The sequence below is a fragment of the Gorilla gorilla genome, chromosome 15, assembly GCF_029281585.2.
Source record: "Gorilla gorilla gorilla isolate KB3781 chromosome 15, NHGRI_mGorGor1-v2.1_pri, whole genome shotgun sequence".
NCBI lineage: Eukaryota > Metazoa > Chordata > Mammalia > Primates > Hominidae > Gorilla > Gorilla gorilla.
In genome coordinates this window covers 31,989,078-32,015,329 of record NC_073239.2, presented here as the reverse complement: position 1 = coordinate 32,015,329, position 26,252 = coordinate 31,989,078, and the positions used below count along the sequence as shown (strand labels likewise).

At 40.5% G+C, this 26,252-nt stretch overlaps 1 protein-coding gene across 1 annotated transcript; it reads right to left on the bottom strand.

Moving 5' to 3' along the window:
- Window positions 1-2,182: 2,182 nt before the first annotated feature.
- Window positions 2,183-5,486, bottom strand: GZMB (granzyme B). Its single transcript, XM_004055033.2, has 5 exons — window positions 5,356-5,486; window positions 4,152-4,299; window positions 3,560-3,695; window positions 3,086-3,346; window positions 2,183-2,443 (listed from the first exon to the last, which is right to left on the bottom strand). The coding sequence occupies exons 1-5, from the start codon at window positions 5,408-5,410 to the stop codon at window positions 2,300-2,302; spliced, it is 744 nt and encodes a 247-aa protein (XP_004055081.2). The 5' UTR covers window positions 5,411-5,486; the 3' UTR covers window positions 2,183-2,299.
- Window positions 5,487-26,252: the final 20,766 nt, after the last annotated feature.

Here is a 26,252-nt window from a genome sequence, read left to right as displayed (position 1 = left end):
GGGTGTGATGGCGCACACCTGTAATCCCAGCTACTCAGGAGGCTGAGGCAGGAGAATCGCTTGAACCCAGGGGGCAGAGGTTGCAGTGAGCTGAGATTGCACCATTGCACTCCAGCCTGGCCGATAAGAGTGAAACTCTGTCTCAAAAAAAAAAAAAAAAAAAAAAAAAGGATTGTGTTGCAGCATGCTTTGTGCACACTGAGATGAGAAAGGGCACAACTTTGACAGTTACATGATCCTAGAGGGAGATTTTACTCCATGCCACAAGAGTGTAGCTGTGTATATTTGGGACAGGGAAGCATTAATCTAGAGCTAGTACTTATGTTCAACTCGCAGGCAGTACTCCATATTAGTGGCAAGACCTTGGAGAGGTGGTTGCTGGGAGTGTTTGGCAGGGTGAGCTTAACACAGGGCAACCCTTATTCAACAAAATGTCATATACTCTATCGGTGGCCTCCAAGCCAAGAACTTCCTAACATTCACAAGTCCAGGTAGTTTTGGAAACTATGAATGTAGCAGTAATCAGTGGCCTAAACATTCGAGGCATTGTTCCATTTTTCCAGCCTGCGTGAGCCTTCCTGATTCTAGTTTCATTCTGTACAGGCAGGAGCCTGTGTAATGACAGGGATTATGCTCCTGAGTGGTCCAATCAAATGGGTGTTTTTCCTACAATTTGAATCTTTATAATGACATTCATCCTTGCTACTCTTTAAACAAATGAAAATAAGCCTGCCCTAGTTGTCTTCTTCCTGCCCTGCTACTCTTCCCCCTAGGTGAAGATGATGCTCCATTGAACAGTTTGACAACTTCATGTCTAGAAAGTAAATGGTTAAAGTTGTTTTCAAATCCCATACATTGCTGTTCTGGGGTCGCACATGACAATATTTATACAAACTGTATGAATATCTGGCCTCTTTCTCATATCTTCCAACCTAGGATACCCAGAGACCCACGTGCTTCCATAAGGGCCTTGCCACTGAGATGCCAGCCCACCTCATGCCCTGGCAGGGAGGGGCCTCAGAAAAACCAGAAATAAAAATAAGATAAAAATACTTTAATCCCATGGATTTCCATATACATCTCGATTTTCTGAACTAATCTGAAGGATAGAAAGTGAGTGAAACAATTTGGATGAAAATTCTCAACATTGTCAGTTTCACTTGGGTTCAGATGATAGAGTCTGTTATTGTGTTCTCTTACTATCCTCTGTGCCTGGTACATAGTAAGTGCTCAATGAGTATTTGTTTGTTGATTGATAGAAAAGATTGTGCTTTCTAGTCCTTCTGCAGAAAGGAGTCCTTTTGAACTCAAAGAGCTGATGTAGCCCAGGTGGCTAGCAGGGAATCTTAGCCTAGAGGCCAGCAGTGACCAAGAGGAACAGGTTTAAAGGGGCTCAGCCTGCTGACTGCCCAGGTGGGCAGTGAACCTTGAGTGTATGGGAGGACACTGGGCTGGATGGGAGGGGTTGAGCTGGCCCTACCTAGGGGAGAGATGGAGCCAAGGGTTGGAGAGAGACCGTGCCAGCCTTGTCCTCCATGGGTCTTACCTGGTGCCACACAGGCCTGGTTTTTCTGAGGCCCCTCTCTGCCAGGGCATGAGATGGGCTGGCATCTCAGTGGCAAGGCCCTTATGGAACCACATGGGTCTCTGGGTATCTTAGGAGGGTGGATATGAGGGAGGGGCCAGATCAGATCAGTGTGGTCTGGAGAGGACAAGAGTTGGTGGATTCTGAGAACACTCAGCAGGGATGAAGAGAAGGGGCAGCCAAGAGGCTGGAGGACGAGCTGAGCCTTGAGCTCAGAGGAGGGTAGAGAAACTAAGCCCAGGGGAGAATGAGGAGCCCCAGTGGGGGATGAGGAGTTAGGTCCCATGGTATTATCCCTTTTTTCTCTGTCATGTAACACTGGAGAAGGAGGTAAGAAGTTTACGCTAAGCCCCAGGACCAAAGTGGTCCATGTTGTCTCCTGATGGTGCTCAGCTTCAGCCTTGGCAGAAGGGCAGGCCCTGGAGAAACTGGTGTGGATAGGAAGGAGCTGAGTATCAGCTTTGCCTGGGGGTTTGGGGAGGTGGCAAGGGATGAGGGGAGAGGAGAAAGCAGAAAACAGCAAAATTGTGTCATTGGCCTGCATAGCACAGATGTGGTGCCTGAGAATGAGGGTCAATGAATAAACAAGAAACCAGCTTTTCCACTCAGCTAAGAGGTATTTATTCAGTTGCTGGCACCTCTCCCCGTGTAAATCTGGACTTGGCTCCAGAGAAGGTGTTTCATCACAGCGGGGGCTTAGTTTGCTTCCTGTAGTTAGTGGCGTTTCATGGTTTTCTTTATCCAGTGTACAAAGCTTGAGACTTTGGTGCAGACTCGTGGAGGCATGCCATTGTTTCGTCCATAGGAGACAATGCCCTGGGCCACCTTGTTACACACAAGAGGGCCTCCAGAGTCCCCCTGTGAATAGAGAGTGGAAGGACTGAGCTGATGCTCCTCTGGGTCCTGCCCTCTCTTCCATCTCAAGCCCCCTTTTAGAAAAGGCCAACTTGCACAGCCTACATGTGGGAGACCAGAGGGCAGGGCAGGCCGCTGGTGGCCCCCAGCTGCCAAGCTCTGGCCCTGGACATTGTTACTGCTTCACCTCATCCCAGGGGCCAGCCTCCGTCATGTCCCCCAGATCCTGAGATCGGAGGTATGTGGGACCGTTGGCTGTTTAAGGACCTAGAAGTGGGCAAGGAGGGCTGATGTCCACCATGGAGGACCAGCCCATTAACCACGTTGGGTACCAGCCTCTGAAGACACACTGGTTATAATTACTGCACCCCCAGTGGGCACAGTTTCCTAATATCTGTGGCCTGGAGTGGGTGGAGTGTTGCAAATTCATCCTTCCAAAGAAGCACCATCCACCATAAGCCTCCTGGTAAGTTTGCAGAGGCCCTAATTTCTCCCTAGCTCAGTCTAGTCCCCTTTTCTCTTTCCAGAGAGAAATATCACAGTCTAGTGGGTGAAGGAGTCCCCCACTACTTGAGTCTCCAGGTCTCAGATATTCCCCAAACATCTTTCTCCCAAGAGCCAATCCAGGCAGGTGCATAGTCTTACCTTAAAGGAAGCCTTTTTAATCTCTGGGTCCCCCACGCACAACTCAATGGTACTGTTGTAATAATGGCGTAACTCAGATTCGCACTTTCGATCTTCCTGCACTGTCATCTTCACCTCTTGTAGTGTGTGTGAGTATTTTCCCATGGGGGCCGTCTGCCCCCAGCCGGCCACACTGCATGCCTGCCCTGGCTTCACCTGGGCCTTGTTGCTAGGTAGCCTGAGGGGCTGCACAGCTCTGGTCCGCTTGGCCTTTCTCTCCAGCTGGTGGGGAAGAGGCAAGAAAGTCCAGGTCAGCCAACAAACTTTTGGGCCCTGACACAGTGATGGGACTATGCTGTCTTCCCTCTCCTCTGAGGCATAGGAACTAACCAAGAGGCCAGGATGGAAAGGAGGGAAGGGCCTGCATCACAGTGGGAGTGGAACCAACTGGACTTCTTGCTTGAGAAGAGCAAGAGTGGCAGGAGTGTGCCTCACCTGTAGTAGCATGATGTCACTGGAAAAGTTCTTAAGATTATAGGCTGGGTGGGGCATGGCTCTTTTCACAGGGATAAACTGCTGGGTCCGCTCCTGTTCCTTGATATTGTGGGCCCCCAAGGTGACATTTATGGAGCTGCACAGAGAGCAGAGTGAGGATGGGGGTGGAGTCACAGGGTATACAGCCCAGAGACAGTGAAGAGCAGGTGACAGCTGGGGCAGGGCTGCAGCTGAGGGGAAATTAAGGGGACAGTCGGTCCCCAGGAATTGGAATTCTGGTAATTGCACCAGGTTTCTCAGGGTTCGGTTCCCCCTAGAAACACAGGTGGAATTGCTTCAGTTTGTATTCTTATGCCAAAGTATGCCCCCAGTTCTAAATATGGCAGGCTTGGTCACTCTGCTGTTTCTTACTTCAGCAGCGCCTCTGGAACCAACCTTCCCCTCTCTCCACAAACTTAACTGCCCTTTTCTCACCCTCTAAGGAGACCTCCTGGCATGTGTGTTCCCAGGAGCCCAGGGAGCTCCTTGGGAAGAAGGCAGGGGTCTCTGTGGAGTGTTTCCAGGAGGGTGTGGGCTGTTTTCTGCTCCTCACCTTCCCCAACAGTGAGCAGCTGTCAGCACGAAGTCCTCTCGTATCAGGAAGCCACCGCACCTCTTCAGAGACTTCTGATCCCAGATCATAAGATAAGCCATGTAGGGGCGGGAGTGGGGCTTGGCCTCGTGTCCCCCGATGATCTCCCCTGAAGGAAAAGTCTGTCTGCTTGTGTGCACCCATGGAATCTGCTGGGTGGGCACCTGCTTGGTGGCTCCAGAACTCCTGGGCATTTGGGAGCCTGGGATATCCTGGAGTTGGGAGTGGCCTGGAGGAAGGGGCTTCAATTTCCTGCTCTGAAAAAGGGAAGAACAGCAGACTTTGGACTTCCATATGTAGTTGTAAATCTTTCTTCCATATGTGGTTGAAGGCGAGCATACCTGTCTTAGGGACAGTGAAATCCCAGAGGCTCCTGATCATTCCTCTCCTGACTTTGCTTTGTTTCAGGTGAGTTTCCAAGACCCTTATGAGTCCTGTGGTGTCTAGGATAGTGCTGCTTTCTAATGGCCAGGGCGTAAGTGGAGGGATCTAGATACTGTCATATCCTGTTTCCTAGAGCCTGACATGTAGTGGGTGCCCCATAAATGTTCATGGCTGCATGATGGACTGGCTCCAGTTAGCCTCTGGATGAGGGCTGGTAGAGCAGTGCTGGTGGAATTCTAGAAAGCAGGGAAGTTGGGGCCTGCCATAGTGCCTCATCCTTGGAAAGAGGGGAGCCACCAAAGGCCAGGGAAGAAAAGCAGAGTTGGAAAATGGGACTGAGCAAACACATTAACAGTGTTCTGAGGACAGTGATTGCACCAATTCTGCTGTCAGCTGAGCTCTGGGTTTCTCTCCTAAGTAGACAGTGAGAGAAGCACCTGTCTTATCCCAGAAACAGAAGCCAGGCCTACTCTAGAATAATTTAATATTTCTCTTTTCTAGTTTCCCATCCTCTGCCATTTACTTCTAGGAAAGTCCCACTCTGCAGGTGACAAAGGTGGGCTCTGGGGAAGGGATAGTACCCACTGGCTCTTCTTGAGAATGGCCTGCTGCTCTGCCATTCCTGCTGATAGCTTAGCCAGCATCACACTTGGGGGGTCTTGGTAGAATGGGAGCTGGAGTTCAGAACATTCCTGGTAGATAGATGGATCAGGAATGTGGAGAAAGGGCAGGAGACCTGTGGGATGGGGTTGGGCCTCCGAGGGTGGAGACGGTCACTCACCTGCATCTGCCCTGGGCAGCAGGAGGAAGGCCAGCAGAAGCAGGATTGGTTGCATCTTCTCAGGAAGGCTGCCCTGGTTGGAGCTGCTGTTGTTTCCTCCTTGCTCTCTTTTAGCTCTTGGGAGAGGAAAGAGGTGGAGCAGGCTCAGTGACTTCATGTTCCCCTCTGGTTTTGTGGTGTCTCATCACAGATTTTCTGTAAATGCTGCCCACCCCCACTGCCTCTGCCTGATGACGTCCTCTGGGTGCTTGTGTGAGAATCATGCAGTGACCACATCATCACCCACAGCTGATGACTCAGAGTGGACCACCTATTCAGCCCAGAGCAGGAACCCAAGCCTATGAAGTGAACTGTAGGATGTGGTATCAGCCAGTAGAGGTACTGGAGCACCAGAAACCTGAGTTCCCAGTGATAGAACCGCCAATGCCTCATGGCCATGCTGCTAAATCCATCAGGATAGTTTCTTTAGCAGGTATGTGTTTGAGCCCTTCTGTTGTGCTAGAACCAAGCATGTTGGAGATGTGTCTCCTTCACTTAGAGAGCTGACCATCTGGTTGAAGAGACGGAAATGCCAGGAGCCAGAGTACAGTTTGGGGAGGGCTATGGTAGCACAATACACAAGGCAGTAACAAAGCATGGCCACCATCTACTAGACCCATCTAGCAACCCATTTATTATCATAGCTTCCTTTCTAGAGAATTTCTAACATCCCTTATTTAGTTACAAATGTTTAGTGTGAGAGTCCACCTCTTTTCTGAATGCTTTCAATAAAAGTCCTGTACTTGACATTTTATTGGGCTAGATTAATGAATTGCTAGGAGTCGAATCCACTTTGGGTAGGCTGGGGTCAGTCCACTCAAGCCACTAGAACCAAGAATGAGGAAGGGCTGGTTCTCTAAAGGACATTTGTGGTGCTAAATTGCTGATACCATATGAAGTGAGGAAGCATGCCAGGCAGCCAAAGATCAGTAGTTGTGTTGTTTAGTATTCTGTCTCCTGTCCAGAGAGCCACACTTCTTACATAGCAGGCTCAGCACATAACAGGCTCACAGTAAACATTTGCTAAACAAACTACACTAATGTTATCATTATAATGGATGTGAAAGATTGTTGTTTCTGAACAGCCCGTGCCCAATTCTGTTAAAAGACAACTAAGTCTCTCTACGTGGTTCGATTCTTGTGATTTGTTTCCACCTTTATATTTTCTGTGAGTAAATTTTTCTATGAGGAATGGTATATCTCAAAATATAGAATTCCAGTGTAAACGTCTTCCTTGTCAATAGCAAGCCAACTACATTTATCAAACTTCTATTTTTTGAACCTAGCTTGCCCCATAGTAGATGTTTTAAAAATAATTTTTTCTGATTATAGTCATAATATATGTTTATTAAGAAAATTTGGAAAGTAGGAAGGGAAAATATGACTTTTTAACCTGTCTCCCACAGACTGACTGTTACCAAAGCAGTGTGTTTTAAATACTTGGGATCACATTGTACATACAATGCAATTTATTTCATCCTTGATTAACCCTACAAATTAAGCATTTTCCCCATGCTCGTAGAAATCTTAGTCAATACGACTATAGTCTTTCTTTCCTAGGCATTAAAAAATTTAATATGCAAGTAGTTTTTAAATAATTTTAGCAAAGAGAAAATAATGAAAATTACCTAATTTCTCATCATTCACTGATAACCATCTTTAATATCTTGAAATATGCTCTAGCACATTTTTTCTCATATAATATCTGCATTTTTTAAAATTAAAAGGGGATTATGCTAAACATAAGTTTATGACCCATTTAAAAAATTGAGGTAAAATTCACATAACATACAATTAACCATTTTAAAGTATTCAATTCAGTGACATTTAGCACATTCAAAATCTGCAACCACCACCTCTGGATATTTCACATAAACGGAATCACACAATACATGACCTGTTGTGGCTGGCTACATTCACTTGTAATAATGTTTCTGAGATTCATACAAGCTGTAGCACATGCCAGTATTCATTCTTTTTAATGGAAATATAATATTCCCATTGTATGTTTATACCACAAGTTATTTGTTCATCTGTCAATGGACATTTGGGTTGTTTTCATCTTTTGGCTATTGTAGCTAATGCAGCAATAAGCATTTGTGTACAAATTTCTGCGTGAACAATATGTTTTCAGTTCTTTTGGATATATACCAAATATATATACTTTTGGAATTTCTGAGTTATACAATAATCCTATTTTTAATTTTTTAAGGAACCACCAAACTGTTTTCCACAGTGGTTGTACCCTTTTACATTGCTTATCAGCAACATAGGAAAGTTCCTATTTCTCTGCATCCTTGCTGACACTTGTTATTTTAAAATTATTATCTTCATCCTAATGGGTGTAAAGTAGTATGTCATATGGTTTTGATTCACATTTCCTTTATGAGTAATGATGTTGAGCATCACTTCATGTGTTTGCTGGTCATTCGCATATCTTCTTTGGAGAAATGTTGATTCAAGTCCTTTGCCCATTCTTAAAATTGCATTGTTTTTGTTTCCATTGTTGAGTTGGAAGAGTTTGTTATATATTCTGGATACTCAGCCCTTATCAGATATGTGGCTTGTAAATATTTTCTCCCATTCTGCAGATTGTCTTTTCATTTTCTTGATATTGTCATTTCATGTGCAAATTAAAAAATTTTATGCATTCAAATGTATCAATTTTATCTTTTGTTGCTTGTGCTTTTGGTGTCAAATTTAAGAATCCATTGACAAATCAGAAACCATGAAGATTACTCCTGTTTTCTTCTAAGAGTTTTATGGTTTTGGTCCTTATATTTAGGGTTGATTTATTTTAAATTAATTATTGTATGTGACATAAGGTAGGAGTCTACTAGAGTATTTTGCACATGGCTGTCCAATTGTTCCAGCACCACTTGTTGAAGATATTATTCTTTCCCCACTGAATGTTCAAGACCCCCTTGACAATCCTTATCAAAAATCAAATGGCCATAAATGTTGAGTTTATTTCTGGACTCTGAATCTATTCCATTGATCCATATGTCTATCCTTATGCCTTTGCCATGCTGTTTTAATTACTGTAGCTTGTAAGTTTTGAAATTGAGAAGTGTAAGTACTCCAACTTTGTTTTTCTATTTCAATATTGGTTTTGCTTTTTCGGATCCTATGGAATTACATATGAATTTTAGGATTGGCTTTTCCATTTCAGCAAAGAAGACCATTTGAAATTTTGACAGAGATTGCATTGAATCTATAGATTGCTTTGGGAAGTATTGCCATTTAACAATATTAAGTATCCCTATCCATGAACATGGGACGTCTTTCCATTTAATCAGCAATTATTTGTGGTTTTTAGTGTACAATTCTTTCACTTCCTTGGTTAAATTTAGTCCCATGTATTTTATTCTTTGGGATGTTATTATAAAGGAAATTGTTTTCTTAGTTTCCTTTTTTTATTGTTCATTGTGGGTTTGTGTATAGAAACACAACTGATTTTGTACCCTGAAATTTGTTGAATTTGCTTATTAACTCTACTAGTTTTTGTGTGGATTATTTGGGATTTTCTTTGTATACAGTCATGTCATCTGCAAATAGAAATAGTTTTACTTCTTCCTTCATAATTGGATACCTTTTCTTTCATTTTCTTACCTAATTGCTCTGTTTAGGAATTCCAGTGCAATATTGAATAGCAGTGATGAAGTGAGCATCTGGTTGGATTTTCTATTTCTTCTTGAGTCTGTTTTGGTAGTTTCTGTGTTTCTAGTAATTCATCCATTTCATCTAGACTATCTAATTTGTTGGTGTACAAATGTAGAGAGTATTCTTTTATAGTCCTTTTAATTTCTCTAAGGTTGGTAGTAATGTCTCCACTTTTATTTCTAATTTTAGTAATATAAGTCTTCTACAAACTTCACCATCTCCTATATTTTTCAGGGACTTGGGGAGAAAAATTAAGGAGGTGCTGAAGAATAAAAGTCTTTTGTCTATATCTCTGATGTTAGATTCTGATTCTGTTAGAAGAGAGAGGTACCTCAGTGGCTACCATATGGTGATGGAAAAGTTTATTCAGATTACACACTCTCTTCGCTTTTATTCCTTATTTCCCTGCTGTTCTTAATCTGTAGAAGAATGTCATGCCTTGCCCACGAAGGGAAATACTCTTGGGTATTAGCCTTTCACTGAACCACAGCTAGTCCCTTTTGGAAGTGGCCAAGGCCAATCCTTACAGGTAAATGAGAACAGCACAATGACATGACATTCCCACACTCATACATGACATTTGATTCTGATGTTGTGACCTGATTTCCCTGAGCTTGATCATTCTCTTAAGTCATGGCAAAGTCAGAACTTACAGGCATAAGGAGCCAGAAGTTGGCCCTAGATTTTGTTTGACCATGAGACTCAGCTATGTTGTAGAGAAGAAAATCTGTTTTTTTGTTTTGTTTTGTTTTTTGAGACGGCATCTTGCTCTGTCACCCAGGCTGGAGTGCATTGGTCCGATCTTGGCTCACTGCAACCTCCGCTCCCTGGGCTCAAGTGATTCTCGTGCCTCAGCCTCCGGAGTAGCTGGGATTACAGGTGTGTACCACCATGCCCAACGAATTTTTGTACTTTTAGTGGAGGCAGGATTTCACCATGTTGCCCAGACTGGTCTTGAACTCCTGGCCTCAAGTGATCTACACACTTTGGCCTCTAAAAGTACTGGGATTGCAGGCATGAGCCACCACACTTGACCTGTAGAGAAGAAATTCTTGTCTCAGTTAAAAGTTATCTCTGCATTCCTATTAGGATAGGGTGCTAGTCAGAATTCCTGGGATATGTACATAAAATCAAAAATAATTTGAGATAAAAAATCTGTCAGCAAAGAAGAACTTAGGTAACATATTAGAGTGGAGAATGTGGTACTTCCATTTTGCTTCTGTGGTAGTAAGGATTGGGGAGAGGGCAGAGATGGGAAGAGAAAAGTGTTTCTAGGACAGACATACATCTATTATTTTTCTGGAGTTTGAGTATCTATTAGAACACCCTTTAATTTTCCCTTATTGCCTATTGTTATCATTGCCCAGCCACCATCACAAATGAAAAAAGGATGGAGAAGAACAAGTCTGGATGTTGGGTTGGGGACAATTGAGTAAGACTCTGGGGTGGGTAAATGTCTGGTGTGGATGAAAAGAGGCCTACAGAAGAAGGGGGAGTAGAAGTAGGTTTGAGTGAGAACAGTGCGCCCACCTCCACCAAACCGGGAACAAGTGTGACAATACAGACTCAGAAAAGTAAATTGGCATGGACTGCACTTCCGGGTTGGAGCAAGTTGAAAGGCAGCAATGTTCTGGGCTGTGATGTCACCTTCAATGTGACCTTGGGTCACTCTCAAGACCCACCCCACATCCCCATCACCTGGGGGTTTTTACATTCCCAGGATCTTTGCCCACCAAGGCCACTGCCCTTTCCCAAAGCATCTTGTTTCCACAGAGTCTGAAGTTCACATACTAATGTTCTGGAGTGATGGACTCTCTCTTAAGTATCTTGTTTACAGGCTCATGCTGTGCATTTTTTTTTTTTTTTACCATGTCTGCATGGGATATGGCTAAGGGTTTGGTTTAGTGTGGGTAAAAAGAATGCTGCAGAATCATTCGCTAGAACCTTTAGCATATGATTGCAAAGTTGGTGGGTCTTTCTCTTTTTCTCTCTATCTCAAAGTTCAGGGCAAGTATAATAATAAGTTATTGTGTTTGGAAACAAATTCATGCTTAAGCATTCTTATGTTATATCCCCTCTCTGTTCCCCAGACATGGTATGACATCTACTTGTGGACACACTCTGCTTTCTGGTTTTTCTGTTTCTGATTAGAAACTCAAAAACAATATGAGAAACATACCTGAAAACAGCAGAAGATCTGGATCATTCCAGCCAGCAATTCAAAGTCTGCCAAAGGGAAATCAAGTATTGTAGAAACCTACGGGGCCTCTCAGAGCATTTTACCAGTGGAACTGTGGCAGGGTGACTGATTGTGGTATTCTCTTTGTATTCTCTATGCCAAATCATTTGCCAGAACTTCCAATATATGATTGCAAAACTAGACTTTTTTTATGTTATCTTGTCTCAGATTTCTAAGCCTGAAAGATTGAGGCTGTTGCTGAACGATGCTTAATTAACCAAGGCATTGAGCTCCAACCATGAGGCTTTGAGGAGTTTGATATCTAGCCCCTCTTGGCATCATATGCTAAGACTGGCTGTGAGGCTATGAGAATCTTAAGTACCTGCACTCTGTTCATAAGTGGTACTTTAAAACTCCTGAGGAAATAAGGGAGACTGGAATTAGTGGGATTAGCTTGTGGGATTAGCTTGTGTCCTTTGGCTTAGCCTCTTTCTCTCCAGAAATTTCACTTTTGGCTCAGTCCTTACAGGGGAAGAAAGTCTTGTCCAAAGATGGCATCCACCCTGGGCTCCACTGTGTATCCCAGAGGAGAGCATCTTTACTGTGGAATGGACTTCCAGCTGACTCATGTTGGGGAAAGGTGAGCTGGGGCATAGGCACCTCATAGCTAGCTTCTAATAATCTGAGGTTCTCTTTTGGTAGCAGAATTAGTTGTTTTGAGCATGACTCTGGTGAAGGAGAAATCAAGGAAGAGGGACAGAAAGTGCATTAATGTGAATCCCTATCTTACTGTGTTACAAAGTGTATAAAAGCAGGTTTATATATGTTATCTCATTGCATTCTGTACATGCTGTATGGCAGTTAACATTGATCACATTTTAAAATGAAAGACTCAGAGATATTAAGTGATGTGCCCCAGGTCACATGGTTACAAAAAGTGTACACACAAACTACATGCCTGGAAAGCTGCAAACTTTCCTCTCTATCAGTCTTAGAAGTGGGGAAGCTACTTCTAAGTTGGCAATTTCAACTCAGCGAAGCAAAGTGCCCTCACAATTAGAGTTCTCTTGGGAATGGCTGTTCTGGTGAGCCCGTGTACTTTCTCTCCAGGGAGTTGTTGCAACAGTGGCTGGAAAACATCTTAGGGCAACTGGGAGGTTATCATGAGCATGCACATAAGATCTTTTAAGACCTCTTGCAGCTGTGAGCATTTGTCTCCCAGCTGGAAGAGATCTGATCTGGGATTCGATTGCCAATTTCTGGGCCTCTTACCATCACCTATCAAAAGAGGATATGGGCTACAATACAGGTTTTAAAATGTTTTTAACTATAGACTCCTTTCTTCAAATGGATTATGTATGTGTTAAGGTAGCTTTTTGAAATCATATGTCTATATTTATCTATATTCTGTATACCTAAACCTATATCTCTATTTTTACATATCTATTTACACATATCTTTATATATCTTTACTTATCTTTACATATGTATTTACACATAGACATACTTAAATATACATAATTGTCTATATTTATTTTATATATAATTACAAACACACAACACGTGTATATGTGTGTGATATGTATATGCATGTTCATATATATGTGTATGTGTTTGTCTGTTTAGTTGTTGTATATTTTTGTTTGTTTTGATCACTTCATTTCCCTTTCCAAGCATGATCTTGGTACATTTATCTCAGGAGTATTTTCAGAAGGTGTGAAGTCAACTACTCTCCCCTTATTATGAAAGTGGCCAAGATCATTAACATATTCTGGTTGAGATTTTGAAATTACCTGGCACATATTTCATACAAACTTGAAGATAATTGGAGGGAATAAGACAACATGAAGTGTCATAATAGATATGATAAACAACTAAATAGATCTTCCAAAAATAAAAAGTGAAATAAAATTAAACGCTAAATGAATATGTTTTCTTGCAGATTGAAGACCAACAGAAAAGAGAATTATCAACTGAAAGAACAATCAGAATAAATTAGAGTACAACACACAAAAAACAAAACTAGTCTAGTAACTAGAAACTGCTAAAGGAAAATGAACACTTTTTATGTAGGATGATAATCACAATTCCTACTGGCATTTAAAAAAACAGTGTAGAATTAAAATACAAAAATGTTGGGAGATGATAAATGAGGTTAAAAGTCCTAAGTTTCTTGTATTTTCAGGGAGGAGGGTAAATTATTCATTAAATTTAGTTTTGATGGGTTTAACAAAATATGCTGTAATTTTGCCCTGTATTTTTAGTTTACATGTAATAATTGTACATATTTATGGGACACAGAGTGATATTTCAAATACATATATACAATGTATAATGATAAAATCAGTATAAGTAGCATATCCATCACCTGAAACATTTATTATTTTTTTGTGTTGGGAAACTTCAAAATCCTCTCTTCTAGTTCTTTGAAAATATACTATAAATTATTGTTACCTATATTCACTCTACAGTGCTATAGAGCAGTAGAACTCATTCCTCTTATCTAACTGTAACTTGAATCCATTAGCCAACCTCTCCTTCCCTTCCTCCATCCCTTTCCCAGCTTCTAATAATTCTACTCTCTACTTCCACAATTCTACTCTCTGCTTCTATGACTTCATTTTTTTTTTTTTTTAGATGGAGTCTTACTGTGTCACCCAGGCTGGAGTGCAATGGCATGATCTCAGCTCACTGCAACCTCTGCCTCCTGGGTCCAAGCGATTCTCCTGCCTCAACCTACTGAGTAGCTGGGATTACAGGTGCCCACCACCGCACCCGGCTAATTTTTGTATTTTTAATAGAGACAGGGTTTCACCATGTTGGCCAGGCTGGTTTTGAACTCCTGACCTCAGGTGATCTGCCTGCCTCGGCCTCCCAAAGTGCTGCGATTACAGGCCTAAGCCACCGCGTCCAGCCTATGACCTCAATTTTTTTTTAGCTCCTATATATGAGTTAGAAAGTGGTATTTATGTTTCTATGTCTGAATTATTTCACTTAGCATAATGACCTCCAGTTCCATCCATGTTGCTGCAAATGACAGGATTTTCTTCTTTTCATGGCTGAATAGTACTCCATTGTGTCTGTATACTACATTTTCTTTAGCCATTCATCTGTTGATAGTCACTTAAATGATTTCATATCTTGGCTATTGTGAATAGTGCTGTGATAGTTTTCATTTCCAAGATGGTAGATCGAAGTCATTGTTAGCATGCCTCTCTTATTTGGAAAGACAAAATAGTGTGTAGAGATTCACGCTGTGAACTTTTTTTCCAGGAAGCAACACAGGAGCTTAAGAGGAAAATTGAAAGAAACCACAGACCCTTTGAAAGAAGTGGCAAACTGCAGCTTACATCATGAGCCGGGCAGAAAACTCTGAGTCCTCAGAGGGTGAAAGGAAGAGAAACTGCCTCTGGGATATGCACTCCCACTGGGGAACCTGGCAATCCAGGCCACGGGGAAGACCTTAACCCTACCCAGTGCTGGAGCTGATTTAATGAGCTGAGGGGAGTATGTGAGAAGGAGCAGCTTCAGGATGTGCTTTGCTTGCACTCCCAGACTCTACTGGGGACAGAGGGAAGCCATTCCTGATCCTACCTCACAGAGGACCATGCAGAAGTCAGCCAACTAGCTCAGGCGGTGGTCATGGGCTGAGAGAAGTGAGAAGCTCCCAACTGAGATTCACAATATAATCTCTAGCAGGGATGGACCTCCTTGACCAGAACTGAGGGGCAAGTGGGAAGTGCGCTGTGCCCACAGGGGTAGGAGCTGGGTGCCCCTGCTTCGCTAGCAGATCAGGAGGGGCATGGCCTGAGCAGTTTTTGTCTTGGCAGCCAGAGAAGGCTTATGGCCTGAGACAGTTTTGAGCTCTGAGTGCAGCCTGCTTGCAACCTAGATGGCCGCTGCCAGTAGAACACTGTGGGTCTGAGACCTGTCTTGCCAAGTGCATAGGGGCTGAGTGGGGCTTACTGCCACCTGTACTCCCCACTTCCTCTGTGGACTCTTCTGTGCAGCAGGGGCAACTGCACTCTTCCCTGGAACATTATCCCAGCATCCAGAGAACTGCCCTCTGATCCCCACTGGGGCCACTGATTGCACCTGCATGTGGATAGCCAGAGCGCGAACTTGCCTGACTCAGCCCCAACCTGGTTTGCCTTTTTACCCACCCTGGTAGCTTAACACAAAGGACAGAAACTTTCGGGAGTGTTATGGACCTGCCCATTGCTTGAGACACCAGAGTACCTCCCCTGGTCACATAAGCCAAGCACAAATTCCACCACTACTACTGCAGTCAGTGCTCTTTTGCACCAACTGCACCTCCTGGCTATAGGCCAATCAACATAGTCCATTACAACATCTGCAGGCAGAATAACACAGCACTGGGAAGGAGAAAACTTTTGCATGACTACAGCTACCACCATTGCCTGCATCACCCTGGCTAACCAGGAGGTCTTGAGTCTGTTCACACGACCAGATCATTACTACTACAACTGAAATTAGAGAAAGCACACTAAGGCTATTTGTAACCAAAGAATCTCACAGAGTTTACTTTACTCCTCTGACAGCCCCATCAGAGCTGGTGCTGGTACCCACTGCTGGGAGACTTGAGGATAAGTCACATCACTGGACCCTTTGCAGACATTCCCTAGCACAAGCCTGGAATGTAGCAGCCCCACTGGGTGGCCAGATCCAGAGCAGCAGCAGCAATCATAGTAGTCTGGCACTCAGGGACTCCTACTCCTAGGGTAAGCAGGAGTGCACCACATGAAGGGAGCACCCTGTGGGACAAAGGAAGCCAGATGGCAGGCTTTGAGTCTCAGAACTTTACACTTGTGGGAAATTTCTCTCAGCAGAGAGACAGGTGCAGTGCTGGGCTCAGTGGGGAAGTCTGTGGCTCTACCTCAACAGTCAGGCAGCCCTGGTGCTTATGAAGGGTCTTGGAAAATAGGACTTCTCCCCCTCATGCACCACTGCTGACACAGCTGGGGTTTCTCACAAAGGAACTCGGCATGAGTGCACCTGTAGACAGCCTTTTTGGGACCCTTCAGGTGACTGCATTCCCACAGGACAAGTGCCCTCCAGGCTCAGGCTTGTATGAGAGGTAGAGTCACAATTCATCTCTACATTCTTGCAGCTGAAAAGACGTGTCTGTCTGAAGGTCTAACATCCAGTATCTGTAAGGAACTTAAACAAATTTACAAAAAACCCCTAACCCACCCCATTAAAAAGTAGGCAAAGGATATAAACACACACTTCTCAAAAGAAGACATACATGCTGCCAACAATCATATGAATAAAAACTCAACATCACTGATCATCAGAGAAATGCAAATCAAAACCACAATGAGATACCACTTCACACCAGTCAGAATGGCTATTACTAAAAAGTCAAAAATAACAGATGCTAGCGAGGTTGTGGAGAAAAAGGATCGCTTTCACAATTTCGGTGGGAGTGTAAATTAGTTCAACCATTGTGGAAGACAGTATGGCAACTTCTCAAAGACCTAAAGTCAGAACTACCATTTCATCCAGCAATCCTATTACTGGGTATATACCCAAAGGAATATAAATTGTTCTATTATAAAGACACAGGCATGTATATGTTTATTGCAGCACTATTTACAATAGCAAAGACAGGGATCAGCCCAAATGCCTGTCGGTGATAGATTGGATAAAGAAAGTGTGGTAGATATACACCATGGAATAGTACACAGTCATAAAAACAATGAGATCATGTCCTTTACAGGGACATGGATGGAGCTGGAGGCCATTATCCTTAGCAAACTAATGCAGGAACAGGAAACCAATACTGCTTGTTCTCACTTATGAGTGCGAGCTAAATGATGAGAACACACAGACACACAGAGGGGAACAGCATGCATTGGGGCCTTTCAGAGGGTAGAGGGTGGGAGGAGGGAGAGAAGCAGGAAAAATAACTGGTGGATACTAGGCTTAATACCTGGGTGATGAAGTAATCTTTACAACCAACCCCCCTGACACATGTTTACCTATGTAACAAATCTGCACATCCTGCACGTCTACCCTTTAACTTGAAAGTGAAAAAAAAAAAAAAAAGGAAAGAAAAGAGGTTCCTGTCTGATCTGAATAGCTAGAACACTGGGTCAGGAATGTGACTGGGAGACAGATTGCTTTCCTGCTGGCCTGTGAGGGGATCTAAGGTGGGTCCCTCCCTTCCACCTAAAAAGACCTCAGTGAGTTTCACTGAGCACTCCCCTAGCCACCTCTGTGAAGGCTGGTACTTCCGCCCACCATTGGTTATTGCATTTACCTACCAGCTTTAGCCACAGCCAGTTTTTGCCTGTGGCCACCTCTTACTGGCCTGAAGCCTGAACTGTTCAACCCAGTGAATAAAATACTGGGTAAATAAATAAAGAAATAAATGAATGAACACCACTGGGGAATGAGATAAGCTTCAAGAGAGCTCTGCCATTCCAGCTCCACAGGAGACAGTAAATTTGCTCACACACCAAGCACATTGCTACTGTAACTAGCATCTGAGGAAGCCATCACATAAAGAGTCTCCATAACCAAGGAGCTCATACAGAATCTTCACCCCTGAAAGCACCCACAGCCAAATTAGGTTACAATAACTTATAAACATTAAAGTCACATCCTCAAGGGGAAAAAAAGAAATAAACAACAACAAAAAACAGAGTCAAATAAAAAGTGAGCCAGAAATAAATTAAAAAATAATTAGAAGAAATAGTCTACCCAAAAGAGAAGAAAACAGAAAAATAATTCTGGCAATGTGACAGAACAGCGTTCTATAACAACTTCAAAAGATCACAGCCACTCTCCAGAAATGGATCCAAACTAAGATGAAATCTTTGAAATACCACCAGCCTGGCCAACATGGTGAGACTCCATCTCTACTAAAAATCCAAAAAAAAAAAAAAAAAAAAAAGAAAAATTAGCCAGGTATGGTGGCTTGCACCTCTAGTCCCAGCTACTCGGGAGGCTGAGTAAGGAGGATTGCTTGAACCTAGGAGGCAGGGGTTGCAGTGAGCTGAGATCACACCACTGCACTCCAGCCTGGGTGACAGACTGAGACTCCATCTCAAAAAAAAAAATTCTTTGAAATACTAGATAAAGAATTGAAAAGGTTGATTATTAAGTTACTCAGGGAGATACAAGAGAAAGGTGAAAACCAATATAAAGAAATGAAAATATCAATTTAGAATATGAGTGAAAAATTTTCTAAAGAGGTAGATATTTTAAGGAAAAACCAGTTGGAACTTCTGGAAATGAAAAATATATTTAGAGAATTACAAAATGCAGTGGAATTATAAAACACAGTGGAATGTTTTAACAATAGACTAAACCAAGTAGAAGAAAAAATTTAAAAGACAAGGCTTTAAAATTAACCTAATCAGACAAAAATAAATAAAAAAATTCAAAGAAATGAACAAAGTCTACAATAAATATGGGATTATGTAAAATGGCTAAACCTAAGAATGGCTGGTGTCCCTGAGGAAGAAGAAAATGCAAAAAGTTTGGGAAATTTATTCAAAGAAATAATTGAAGAAAACTTCCATGGCCTTGCTAGAGATTTAGTCATCCAAATACAAGAAATCCAAAGAACTTCTGGGAGATTTATTGCAAATAGGACATTACAAAGGCATATAGTCATCAGGCTATCTAAATTTAATGGGAAGGAAATATTTTTAAGAGCAGTGAGAAAAAGGCATCAGGTAACCTATAAAGGAAAACCTATCAGACTTCTCAGCAGAAACCTTACAAGCTAGAAGGGACTGGGGTCCTATCTTTAGCCTCCTTAAACAGAATAACTGTCAGCCAAGAGTTTTGTATCCAGCAAAATTATGTTTTATAAATAAAGGAGAAATTCAGTATTTTTTAGACAAGCAAATGCTAAGGGAATTTGTTACTACAAGGCCTGCCCTAAAAGCAATGCTAAAAGGAATTCTAAATCTTGAAACAAAAGGTTGATATGCACCAGAATAGAACCTTTTGAAAGTATAAAACTCACAGGGTCTATAAAACAATCACACCTGTTCACGCTGATGACAGTTTCTTTTGCTGTGCAGAAGCTCTTTAGTTTAATTAGATCCAAGTTGTCAATTTTAGCTTTTGTTGCCATTGCTTGTGGTGTTTTAGTCATGAAGTCATTGCCCATGCCTATGTCCTAAATGGTATTGCCTAGGTTTTCTTCTAGGGTTATTATGGTTTTAGGACTTATGTTTAAGTCTTTAATCCATCTTGAGTTAATTTTTGTATAAGGTGTAAGGAAGTGGTCCAGTTTCAGTTTTCTGCATATGGCCAGCCAGTTTTCCCAACATCATTTATTAAATATCATCAGAGTGAACAGGCAACCTACAGAATGGGAGAAAATTTTTGCTATCTATCCATCTGATAAAGGGCTAATATCCAGAATCTACAAGGAACTTAAACAAATTTACAAGAAAAAGCAAACAACCCCATCAAAAAGTGGGCAAAGGATATGAACAGACACTTCTCAAAAGAAGACATTTAAGTGGCCAACAAACATATGAAAAAAAACTCATCATCACTGTTCATTAGAAAAATGCAAATCAAAACCACAATGAGATACCATCTCATGCCAGTTAGAATGGTGATCATTAAAAAGTCAGGAAACAACAGATGCTGGAGAGGATGTGGAGAAATAGGAATGCTCTTACACTGTTGGTGGGAGTGTAAAGTAGTTCAACCATTGTGGAAGACAGTGCAGCAATTCCTCAAGGATCTAGAACCAAAAATACCATTTGACCTAACAATCCCATTACTGGGTATACACCCAAAGGATTATAAATCATTCTACTGTAAAGACATGCACATGTTTGTTTATTGCAGCACTATTCACAATAGCAAAGACTTGGAATCAACCCAAATGCCATCAAAGATAGACTGGATAAAGAAAATGTGGCACATATACCCCATGGAATACTATGCAGCCATAAAAAGTGATGAGTTCATGTACTTTGCAGGGACATGGATGAAGCTGGAAATCATCATTTTCAGCAAACTAACACAGGAACAGAAAACCAAATACCACATGTTCTCACACTTAAGTGGGAGTTGAACAATGGTAACACACGGACACAGGGAGGGGAACATCACACACCAGAGCCTGTCAGTGGGTGGGTATCTAAGGGAGGGATAGCATTAGGACAAATACCTAATGTAGATGACAGATTGATGGGTGCAGCAAACCAACATGGGACATGTATACCTATGTAACAAATCTGCATGCTCTGGATGTGTATCCCAGAACTTAAAGTAAAAAACAAAAAACAAAAAAGAATAACACCATGAAGAAAACAAAATAACTAGGTAACAATCAATATGATGGTGAGGACAGTACTTCACATCTCAATATTAACACTGAAAGTAAATGGTCTAAATGCTCTACTTAAAAGATATGGATTGGCATAATGGATAAAAAAATTACAAACCAAATATCTTCTGTTTTCCAAGGATACATATAACACGTAAGGATTCTTATAGACTCAAGGCAAAGGGGTGGAAAAAGATATTCCATGCAAATGAAAATCAAAACTAAGCAGGAGTAACCATTCTTATATCAGATAAAAGAGACTTTTAAACAACAACAGTAAAAAAAAGACAAAGAAGGTCATTATATAATGATAAAAGGATCAATCCAACAAGAAGATATTACCATCTTAAATATATATGCACCTAATTCTGGAGCTCCCACATTCATAAAACAATTGCTACTAGACCCAAGAAAAGAGATAACAGCAACCCAATAATAGTGGGGGACTTCAACACTCCGCTGATAGCACTAGACAGAACATCAAGACAGAAAGTCAACCAAAAGACACTGGACTTAAATTGCACTCTAGAACAAATGGACCTAACAGATATTTACAGAACATTTTCCCCAAGAGCTACAGAATATATATTCTTCTCATCGGCACATGGAACATCCTCCAAGATGGACCATATAGTAGGCCACAAAACATGTCTCAATAAATTAAAAACCATCAAAATCATATCACGTATCTTCTCAGACCACAATGGAATAAAAACTAGAAATCAATTCCAAAAAGGAACCCTCAAAACTATACAAATACATGGAAATTAAACAATCTTCTCCTAAATAATTTTGGGGTTAACAATGAAATCAAGATGGAAATTAAAAAATTATTTTAAATGAATAATAATGTGACACAATTCATCAAGATCTGTGGGATACAGCAGAAGCAGTGCTAAGAAGAAAGTTATAGCACTAAATGGTTTTATCAAAAAGTCTGAAAGTAGCAAATTGACAACCAAATGTTACACTTCAAGGAACTAGAGAAACAAGAAAAAATGAAACCCAAAGCTAGAAGAAGAAAATAAATAGCAAAGATCAGAGTAGAACTAAATGAAATTTGAAACCAAAAATCCATACAAAAGGTCAATGAAACAAAAAGTTGGTTCTTTGAAAAGATAAACAAAATCGATAGATCATTAGCTAGACTAACCAAGAAAAGAAGAGTGAAGATTCAAATAAGCTCAATTTGAAATGAAAATAGAGACATTACAACCAACACCACAGAAATAGAAAAGATCATTCGAGATTGCTATGAACACCTCTATGTACATGTCTAGAGGAAATAGATAAATATCTGGAAACATACAACCCTCCTAGCTTGAATCAGGAAGAAAAAGAAATTCTGAACAGACCAATAACAAGTGGTGAAATAGAATCAGTAATAAAAAAATTGCCAAGAACAACAAAAACAACAACAAAAAAAAACTCAGAGCCAGTGGATTCACAGCTGAATTCTACCAGCCATTCAAAGAAAAATTGGTACCAGTCCTACTGAAACTATTCCAAAAGATTGAGAAGAGGGAATCACCCCAAATTATTCTATGAAGCCAGTATCATCCTGATACCAAAGCCAGGAAAGGACATAACAACAAAAAAAGAAAACTACAGACCAATATCCCTGATTAACATACATGTAATTCTCAACAAAATATTAGCAAACTAAATCCAACAGAAAATCAAAAAGATAGGTCATCCCAAGGATGTAGGAATGGTTCAACATAAGTCAATAAATGTGATTCATCACATAAACATAATCAAATACAAAAACTACACGATCATTTCAATCAACACAGAAAAAGCGTTTGATAAAATTCAGCATTGCTTTATGATAAAACTCTCAACAAACTAGGCATAGAAAGAACATACTTCAAAATAATAAAAGCCATATATGGCATACCCACAGCCGTCTCATACTGAATGGGAAAAAGTTGAAAGCATTCCCCCTAAGAACTGGAAGAAGACAAGGATGCCCACTTTCACCACTTCTATTCAACATAGTACTGGAAGTCCTAGCCAGAGCAATGTGGCAAGAGAAAGAAATAAAAGGGCATCCAAATTGGAAAAGAGGAAGTCAAACTATCTGTGTTTGCCAGTGGTGTTATTGCATGCCTAGAAAACCCTAAAAATTACTACTAAAGACTCCGAGATTTGGTAAATGAATTCAAAAAGTCTCAGGTTGCAAAATCAATATACACAAATGAGTAGCACTGATACACACCAACAATGACTAAGTTGAATCAAATGAAGAACTTGATCCCTTTTATGATGCCTGCAAGAAAAAAGGAAAAAACCCAACTATCTAGGAATATACTTAACTAAGGATGTGAAATATTTCCGTGAGGAGAAGTATAGAACATTGCTGAAGGAAATCATAGATGACACAAATGGAAATATATCTCATGCTCATGAATTGGAAGAATCAATATCATTAAAATGACCATACTGTCCAAGGCAATCTACAGATACAATGCAATTCCTATCAAAATACCAATATTGTTTTTCATGAAATTAGAAAAAAAATTAAAATTCATATGAAACCAAAAAAGAGCCTGAATAGCCAAAACAATCCTAAGCAAAAAGAACAAGTCTGGAAGCATCACATTACCTGATTTCATGTTATACTACAAAGATATAGTAGCCAAAACAGCAGAGTACTGGTATAAAAGTAGGTACATAGAGCAATGGAACCGCATAGAGAATCCAGAAATAAAGCCAAATACTTACAATCAACTTATCTTCAAGAAAGCATACAAAAACATGAACTGGGGAAAGGACATGCTATTCAATAAATGGCTCTGGGAAAACTGGCTAACCACATGTGGAAAAATGAAACTGGATCCCTACCTCTGACCATATACAAAAGTCAACTCAAGGTGGATTACAGACTTAAGTCTAAGACTTGAAATCATAAAAATTCTAGAAGAAAACCTAGGAAAAACTCTTCTGGACATTGGCCTAAGCAAATAATTTATGACTAAGACCTCAAAAGCAAATGCAACAAAAACAAATAAAAAGAAATCTAATCTAATTAAACTAAAAAGCCTCCACACAGCAAAAGAAATAATCATTACGGTGAACAAAATGGGAGAAAATATTTGCAAACTATGCATCTGACAAAGGGCTAATATCCAGAATCTACAAGGAATTCAAAGAAATCAGCAAGAAAAAACAAATAATCCTATCAAAAAGTGGGCAAATGACATGAACAGACATTTCTCTAAAGAAGATATATAAATGGCCAACAAACATAGGAAAAAATTCTCAACATCAGTAACCATGAAGGAAATGCAAATTAAAACCACAACTTGATACCACCTTACCCCAGCTAGAATTGCCATTATTAAAACATCAAAATATAACAGATGTTGGCATGGATGTGATGAAAGGGGAATGCTTATACGCTGCTGGTGGGAAGGTAAATTAGTACACTCTATGGAAAACAGTATGAAGGTTCCTGAAAGAACTAAAAGCAGTTCTACCATTTGACTTAGCAATCCCACTACTGGGTATCTACCCAGAGGAAAATAAGTCATTATATGAAAAAGACACGTGCACACATATGTTTATTGCAGCACAATTCACAACTGCAGAAACATAGAACCAACCTAAGTGCCCATTGGACCATGACTGGATAAATAAAATGTGGTGTATATACACTATGAAATACCACTCATCCACAAAAGGAATGAAATAATGTCTTTTGCAGCAACTTGGATGGAATTGGAGGCCATTTTTCCAAGTGAAGTAACTTAGGAATGGAAAGCCAAATACCGTATATTTTCACTTATAAGTGGGAGTTAAACTATGGGTACACAAAGGCATAAAGAGTGGTATAATGGACATTGGAGACTCAGAAGAGGGGAAGATGGCAGTTGAGTGATAGATAAAAAACTATATATTGGGTACAAAGTACATTACTTGAGTGACTGATACACTAAAATCTGACTTCATTACTATACAATTCATCCATGTAACCAAAAACCACTTGTACCCCTAAAGCTATTGAAATTTAAAAATAAAGGAAGGAAAGAAGGAGAAAGCAAGAAAGCAAGCAAGAAAGCAAGAAAAGCAAGAAAGCAAGAAAGCAAGCAAAGCAAGAAAGCAAGCAAAGCAAGAAAGCAAGCAAGCAAGAAAGAAAATAGTGCTGTGATAAACTTGAGGGTGCAGGTATCCCTTTGATATACTGATTTCCTTTCCATTGGATACATACCCAGTAGTGGGATTGCTGGACCTTATAGTAGTTCTATTTTTAGTTTTATTTAGAAACCTCCATACTGTTTTCCATAATGGTTGTACTAACTTACATTCCCATTAACAGTGTGTAAAAGTTTCCTTTTCCCTCATCCTTGCCAGCATTTGTTATTTTTTGTCTTTTTGATAATAGCCATTCTAAGTGAAGTCAGATGACATCGCATTGTGGTTTTGATTTGCATTTCCCTGATGGCTAGTGATGCTGAACATTTTTAAATACATGTATTGGCCACTTGTATGTCTTTTATAGTGAAAAATGTCTATTCAGATACCTTGCACATTTAAAACATCAAATTATTAGTTTTTTTGCTGTTGAGTTCCTTGTATATACTGGACATTTGTTCCTTATTGGATGCATAGTTTGCAAATATTTTCTTCCATTCTATAGGTTGCCTTTTCTCTCTTGATTGTTTTCTTTGCTGTGTAAAAGCTTTGTAGTTTGATATAGTCCCATTGTCTAGTTTTTTATTGCTTGTGCTTTTGAAGTCCTACCCGTAAAGTCTTTGACTAGACCAATGCCCTGAAGAGATTTCACTATGTATTGTTCTAGTAGTTTTACAGTTTTTGGTCTTTCATTTAAGTCTTTAATCCACTTTCCTTTGATTTTTGAGAGATAGGGGCCTAGTTTCATTCTTCTGCATATGGATATCCAGATTTCCCGGCATCATTTATTGAAGGGGATGTCCTTTTCTCAGTGTATGTTCTTGGTGCCTTTGCTGAAAATCAGTTGGCTCTAAATTCTTATACTTAATTTGGGGTTCTCTATTCTGTTCCACTGGCCTATGTGTCTGGTTTGTTTATTGATACATAATAATTGTATACATGTAATATTTTGATCCATGCATACAATATATAATGATCAAATCAGGGTAACTGATCACTATAATCACCTCAAACATTTATCACTTCTTTGTGTTGACAACATTCCAAATCTTCCTTTCTAGTTATTTTGATATATAAAATAAATTATTGATAACTATAGTCACTGTATTGTGCTCATACAGTAGAAATTATTCCTAATATTTTACTGTATTTCTGTAGGATTAACCAACCTCTCTTTATCCCAGCCTCTGGTAATCACCATTTTACTCTCTACCTCCATGAGATCAACTTTTTTGGCTCCGACATGTAAGTGGGAACATGCAACATTTGTTTTTCTGTGCCTGGCTTCTTTCACTTAACATAATGTCCTCTAGGCTCATCCATGTTGCTGCAAATGATAGGATTTTATTCTTGTTTGTGGGTGAAATAATATCCCATTGTGTGTATATATATAACAGCTTATCCATCCATCCATTGGTGAACACTTAGGTTGATTTTTCTTTTAAAGAAGAAATAACACAAATGCTTCTCAAACTATTCCAAAACACTGAAGAAGACTAAATTCTTTCTAATTTATTCTATGAGGCTAGCTTATCCTGATACAAAAAT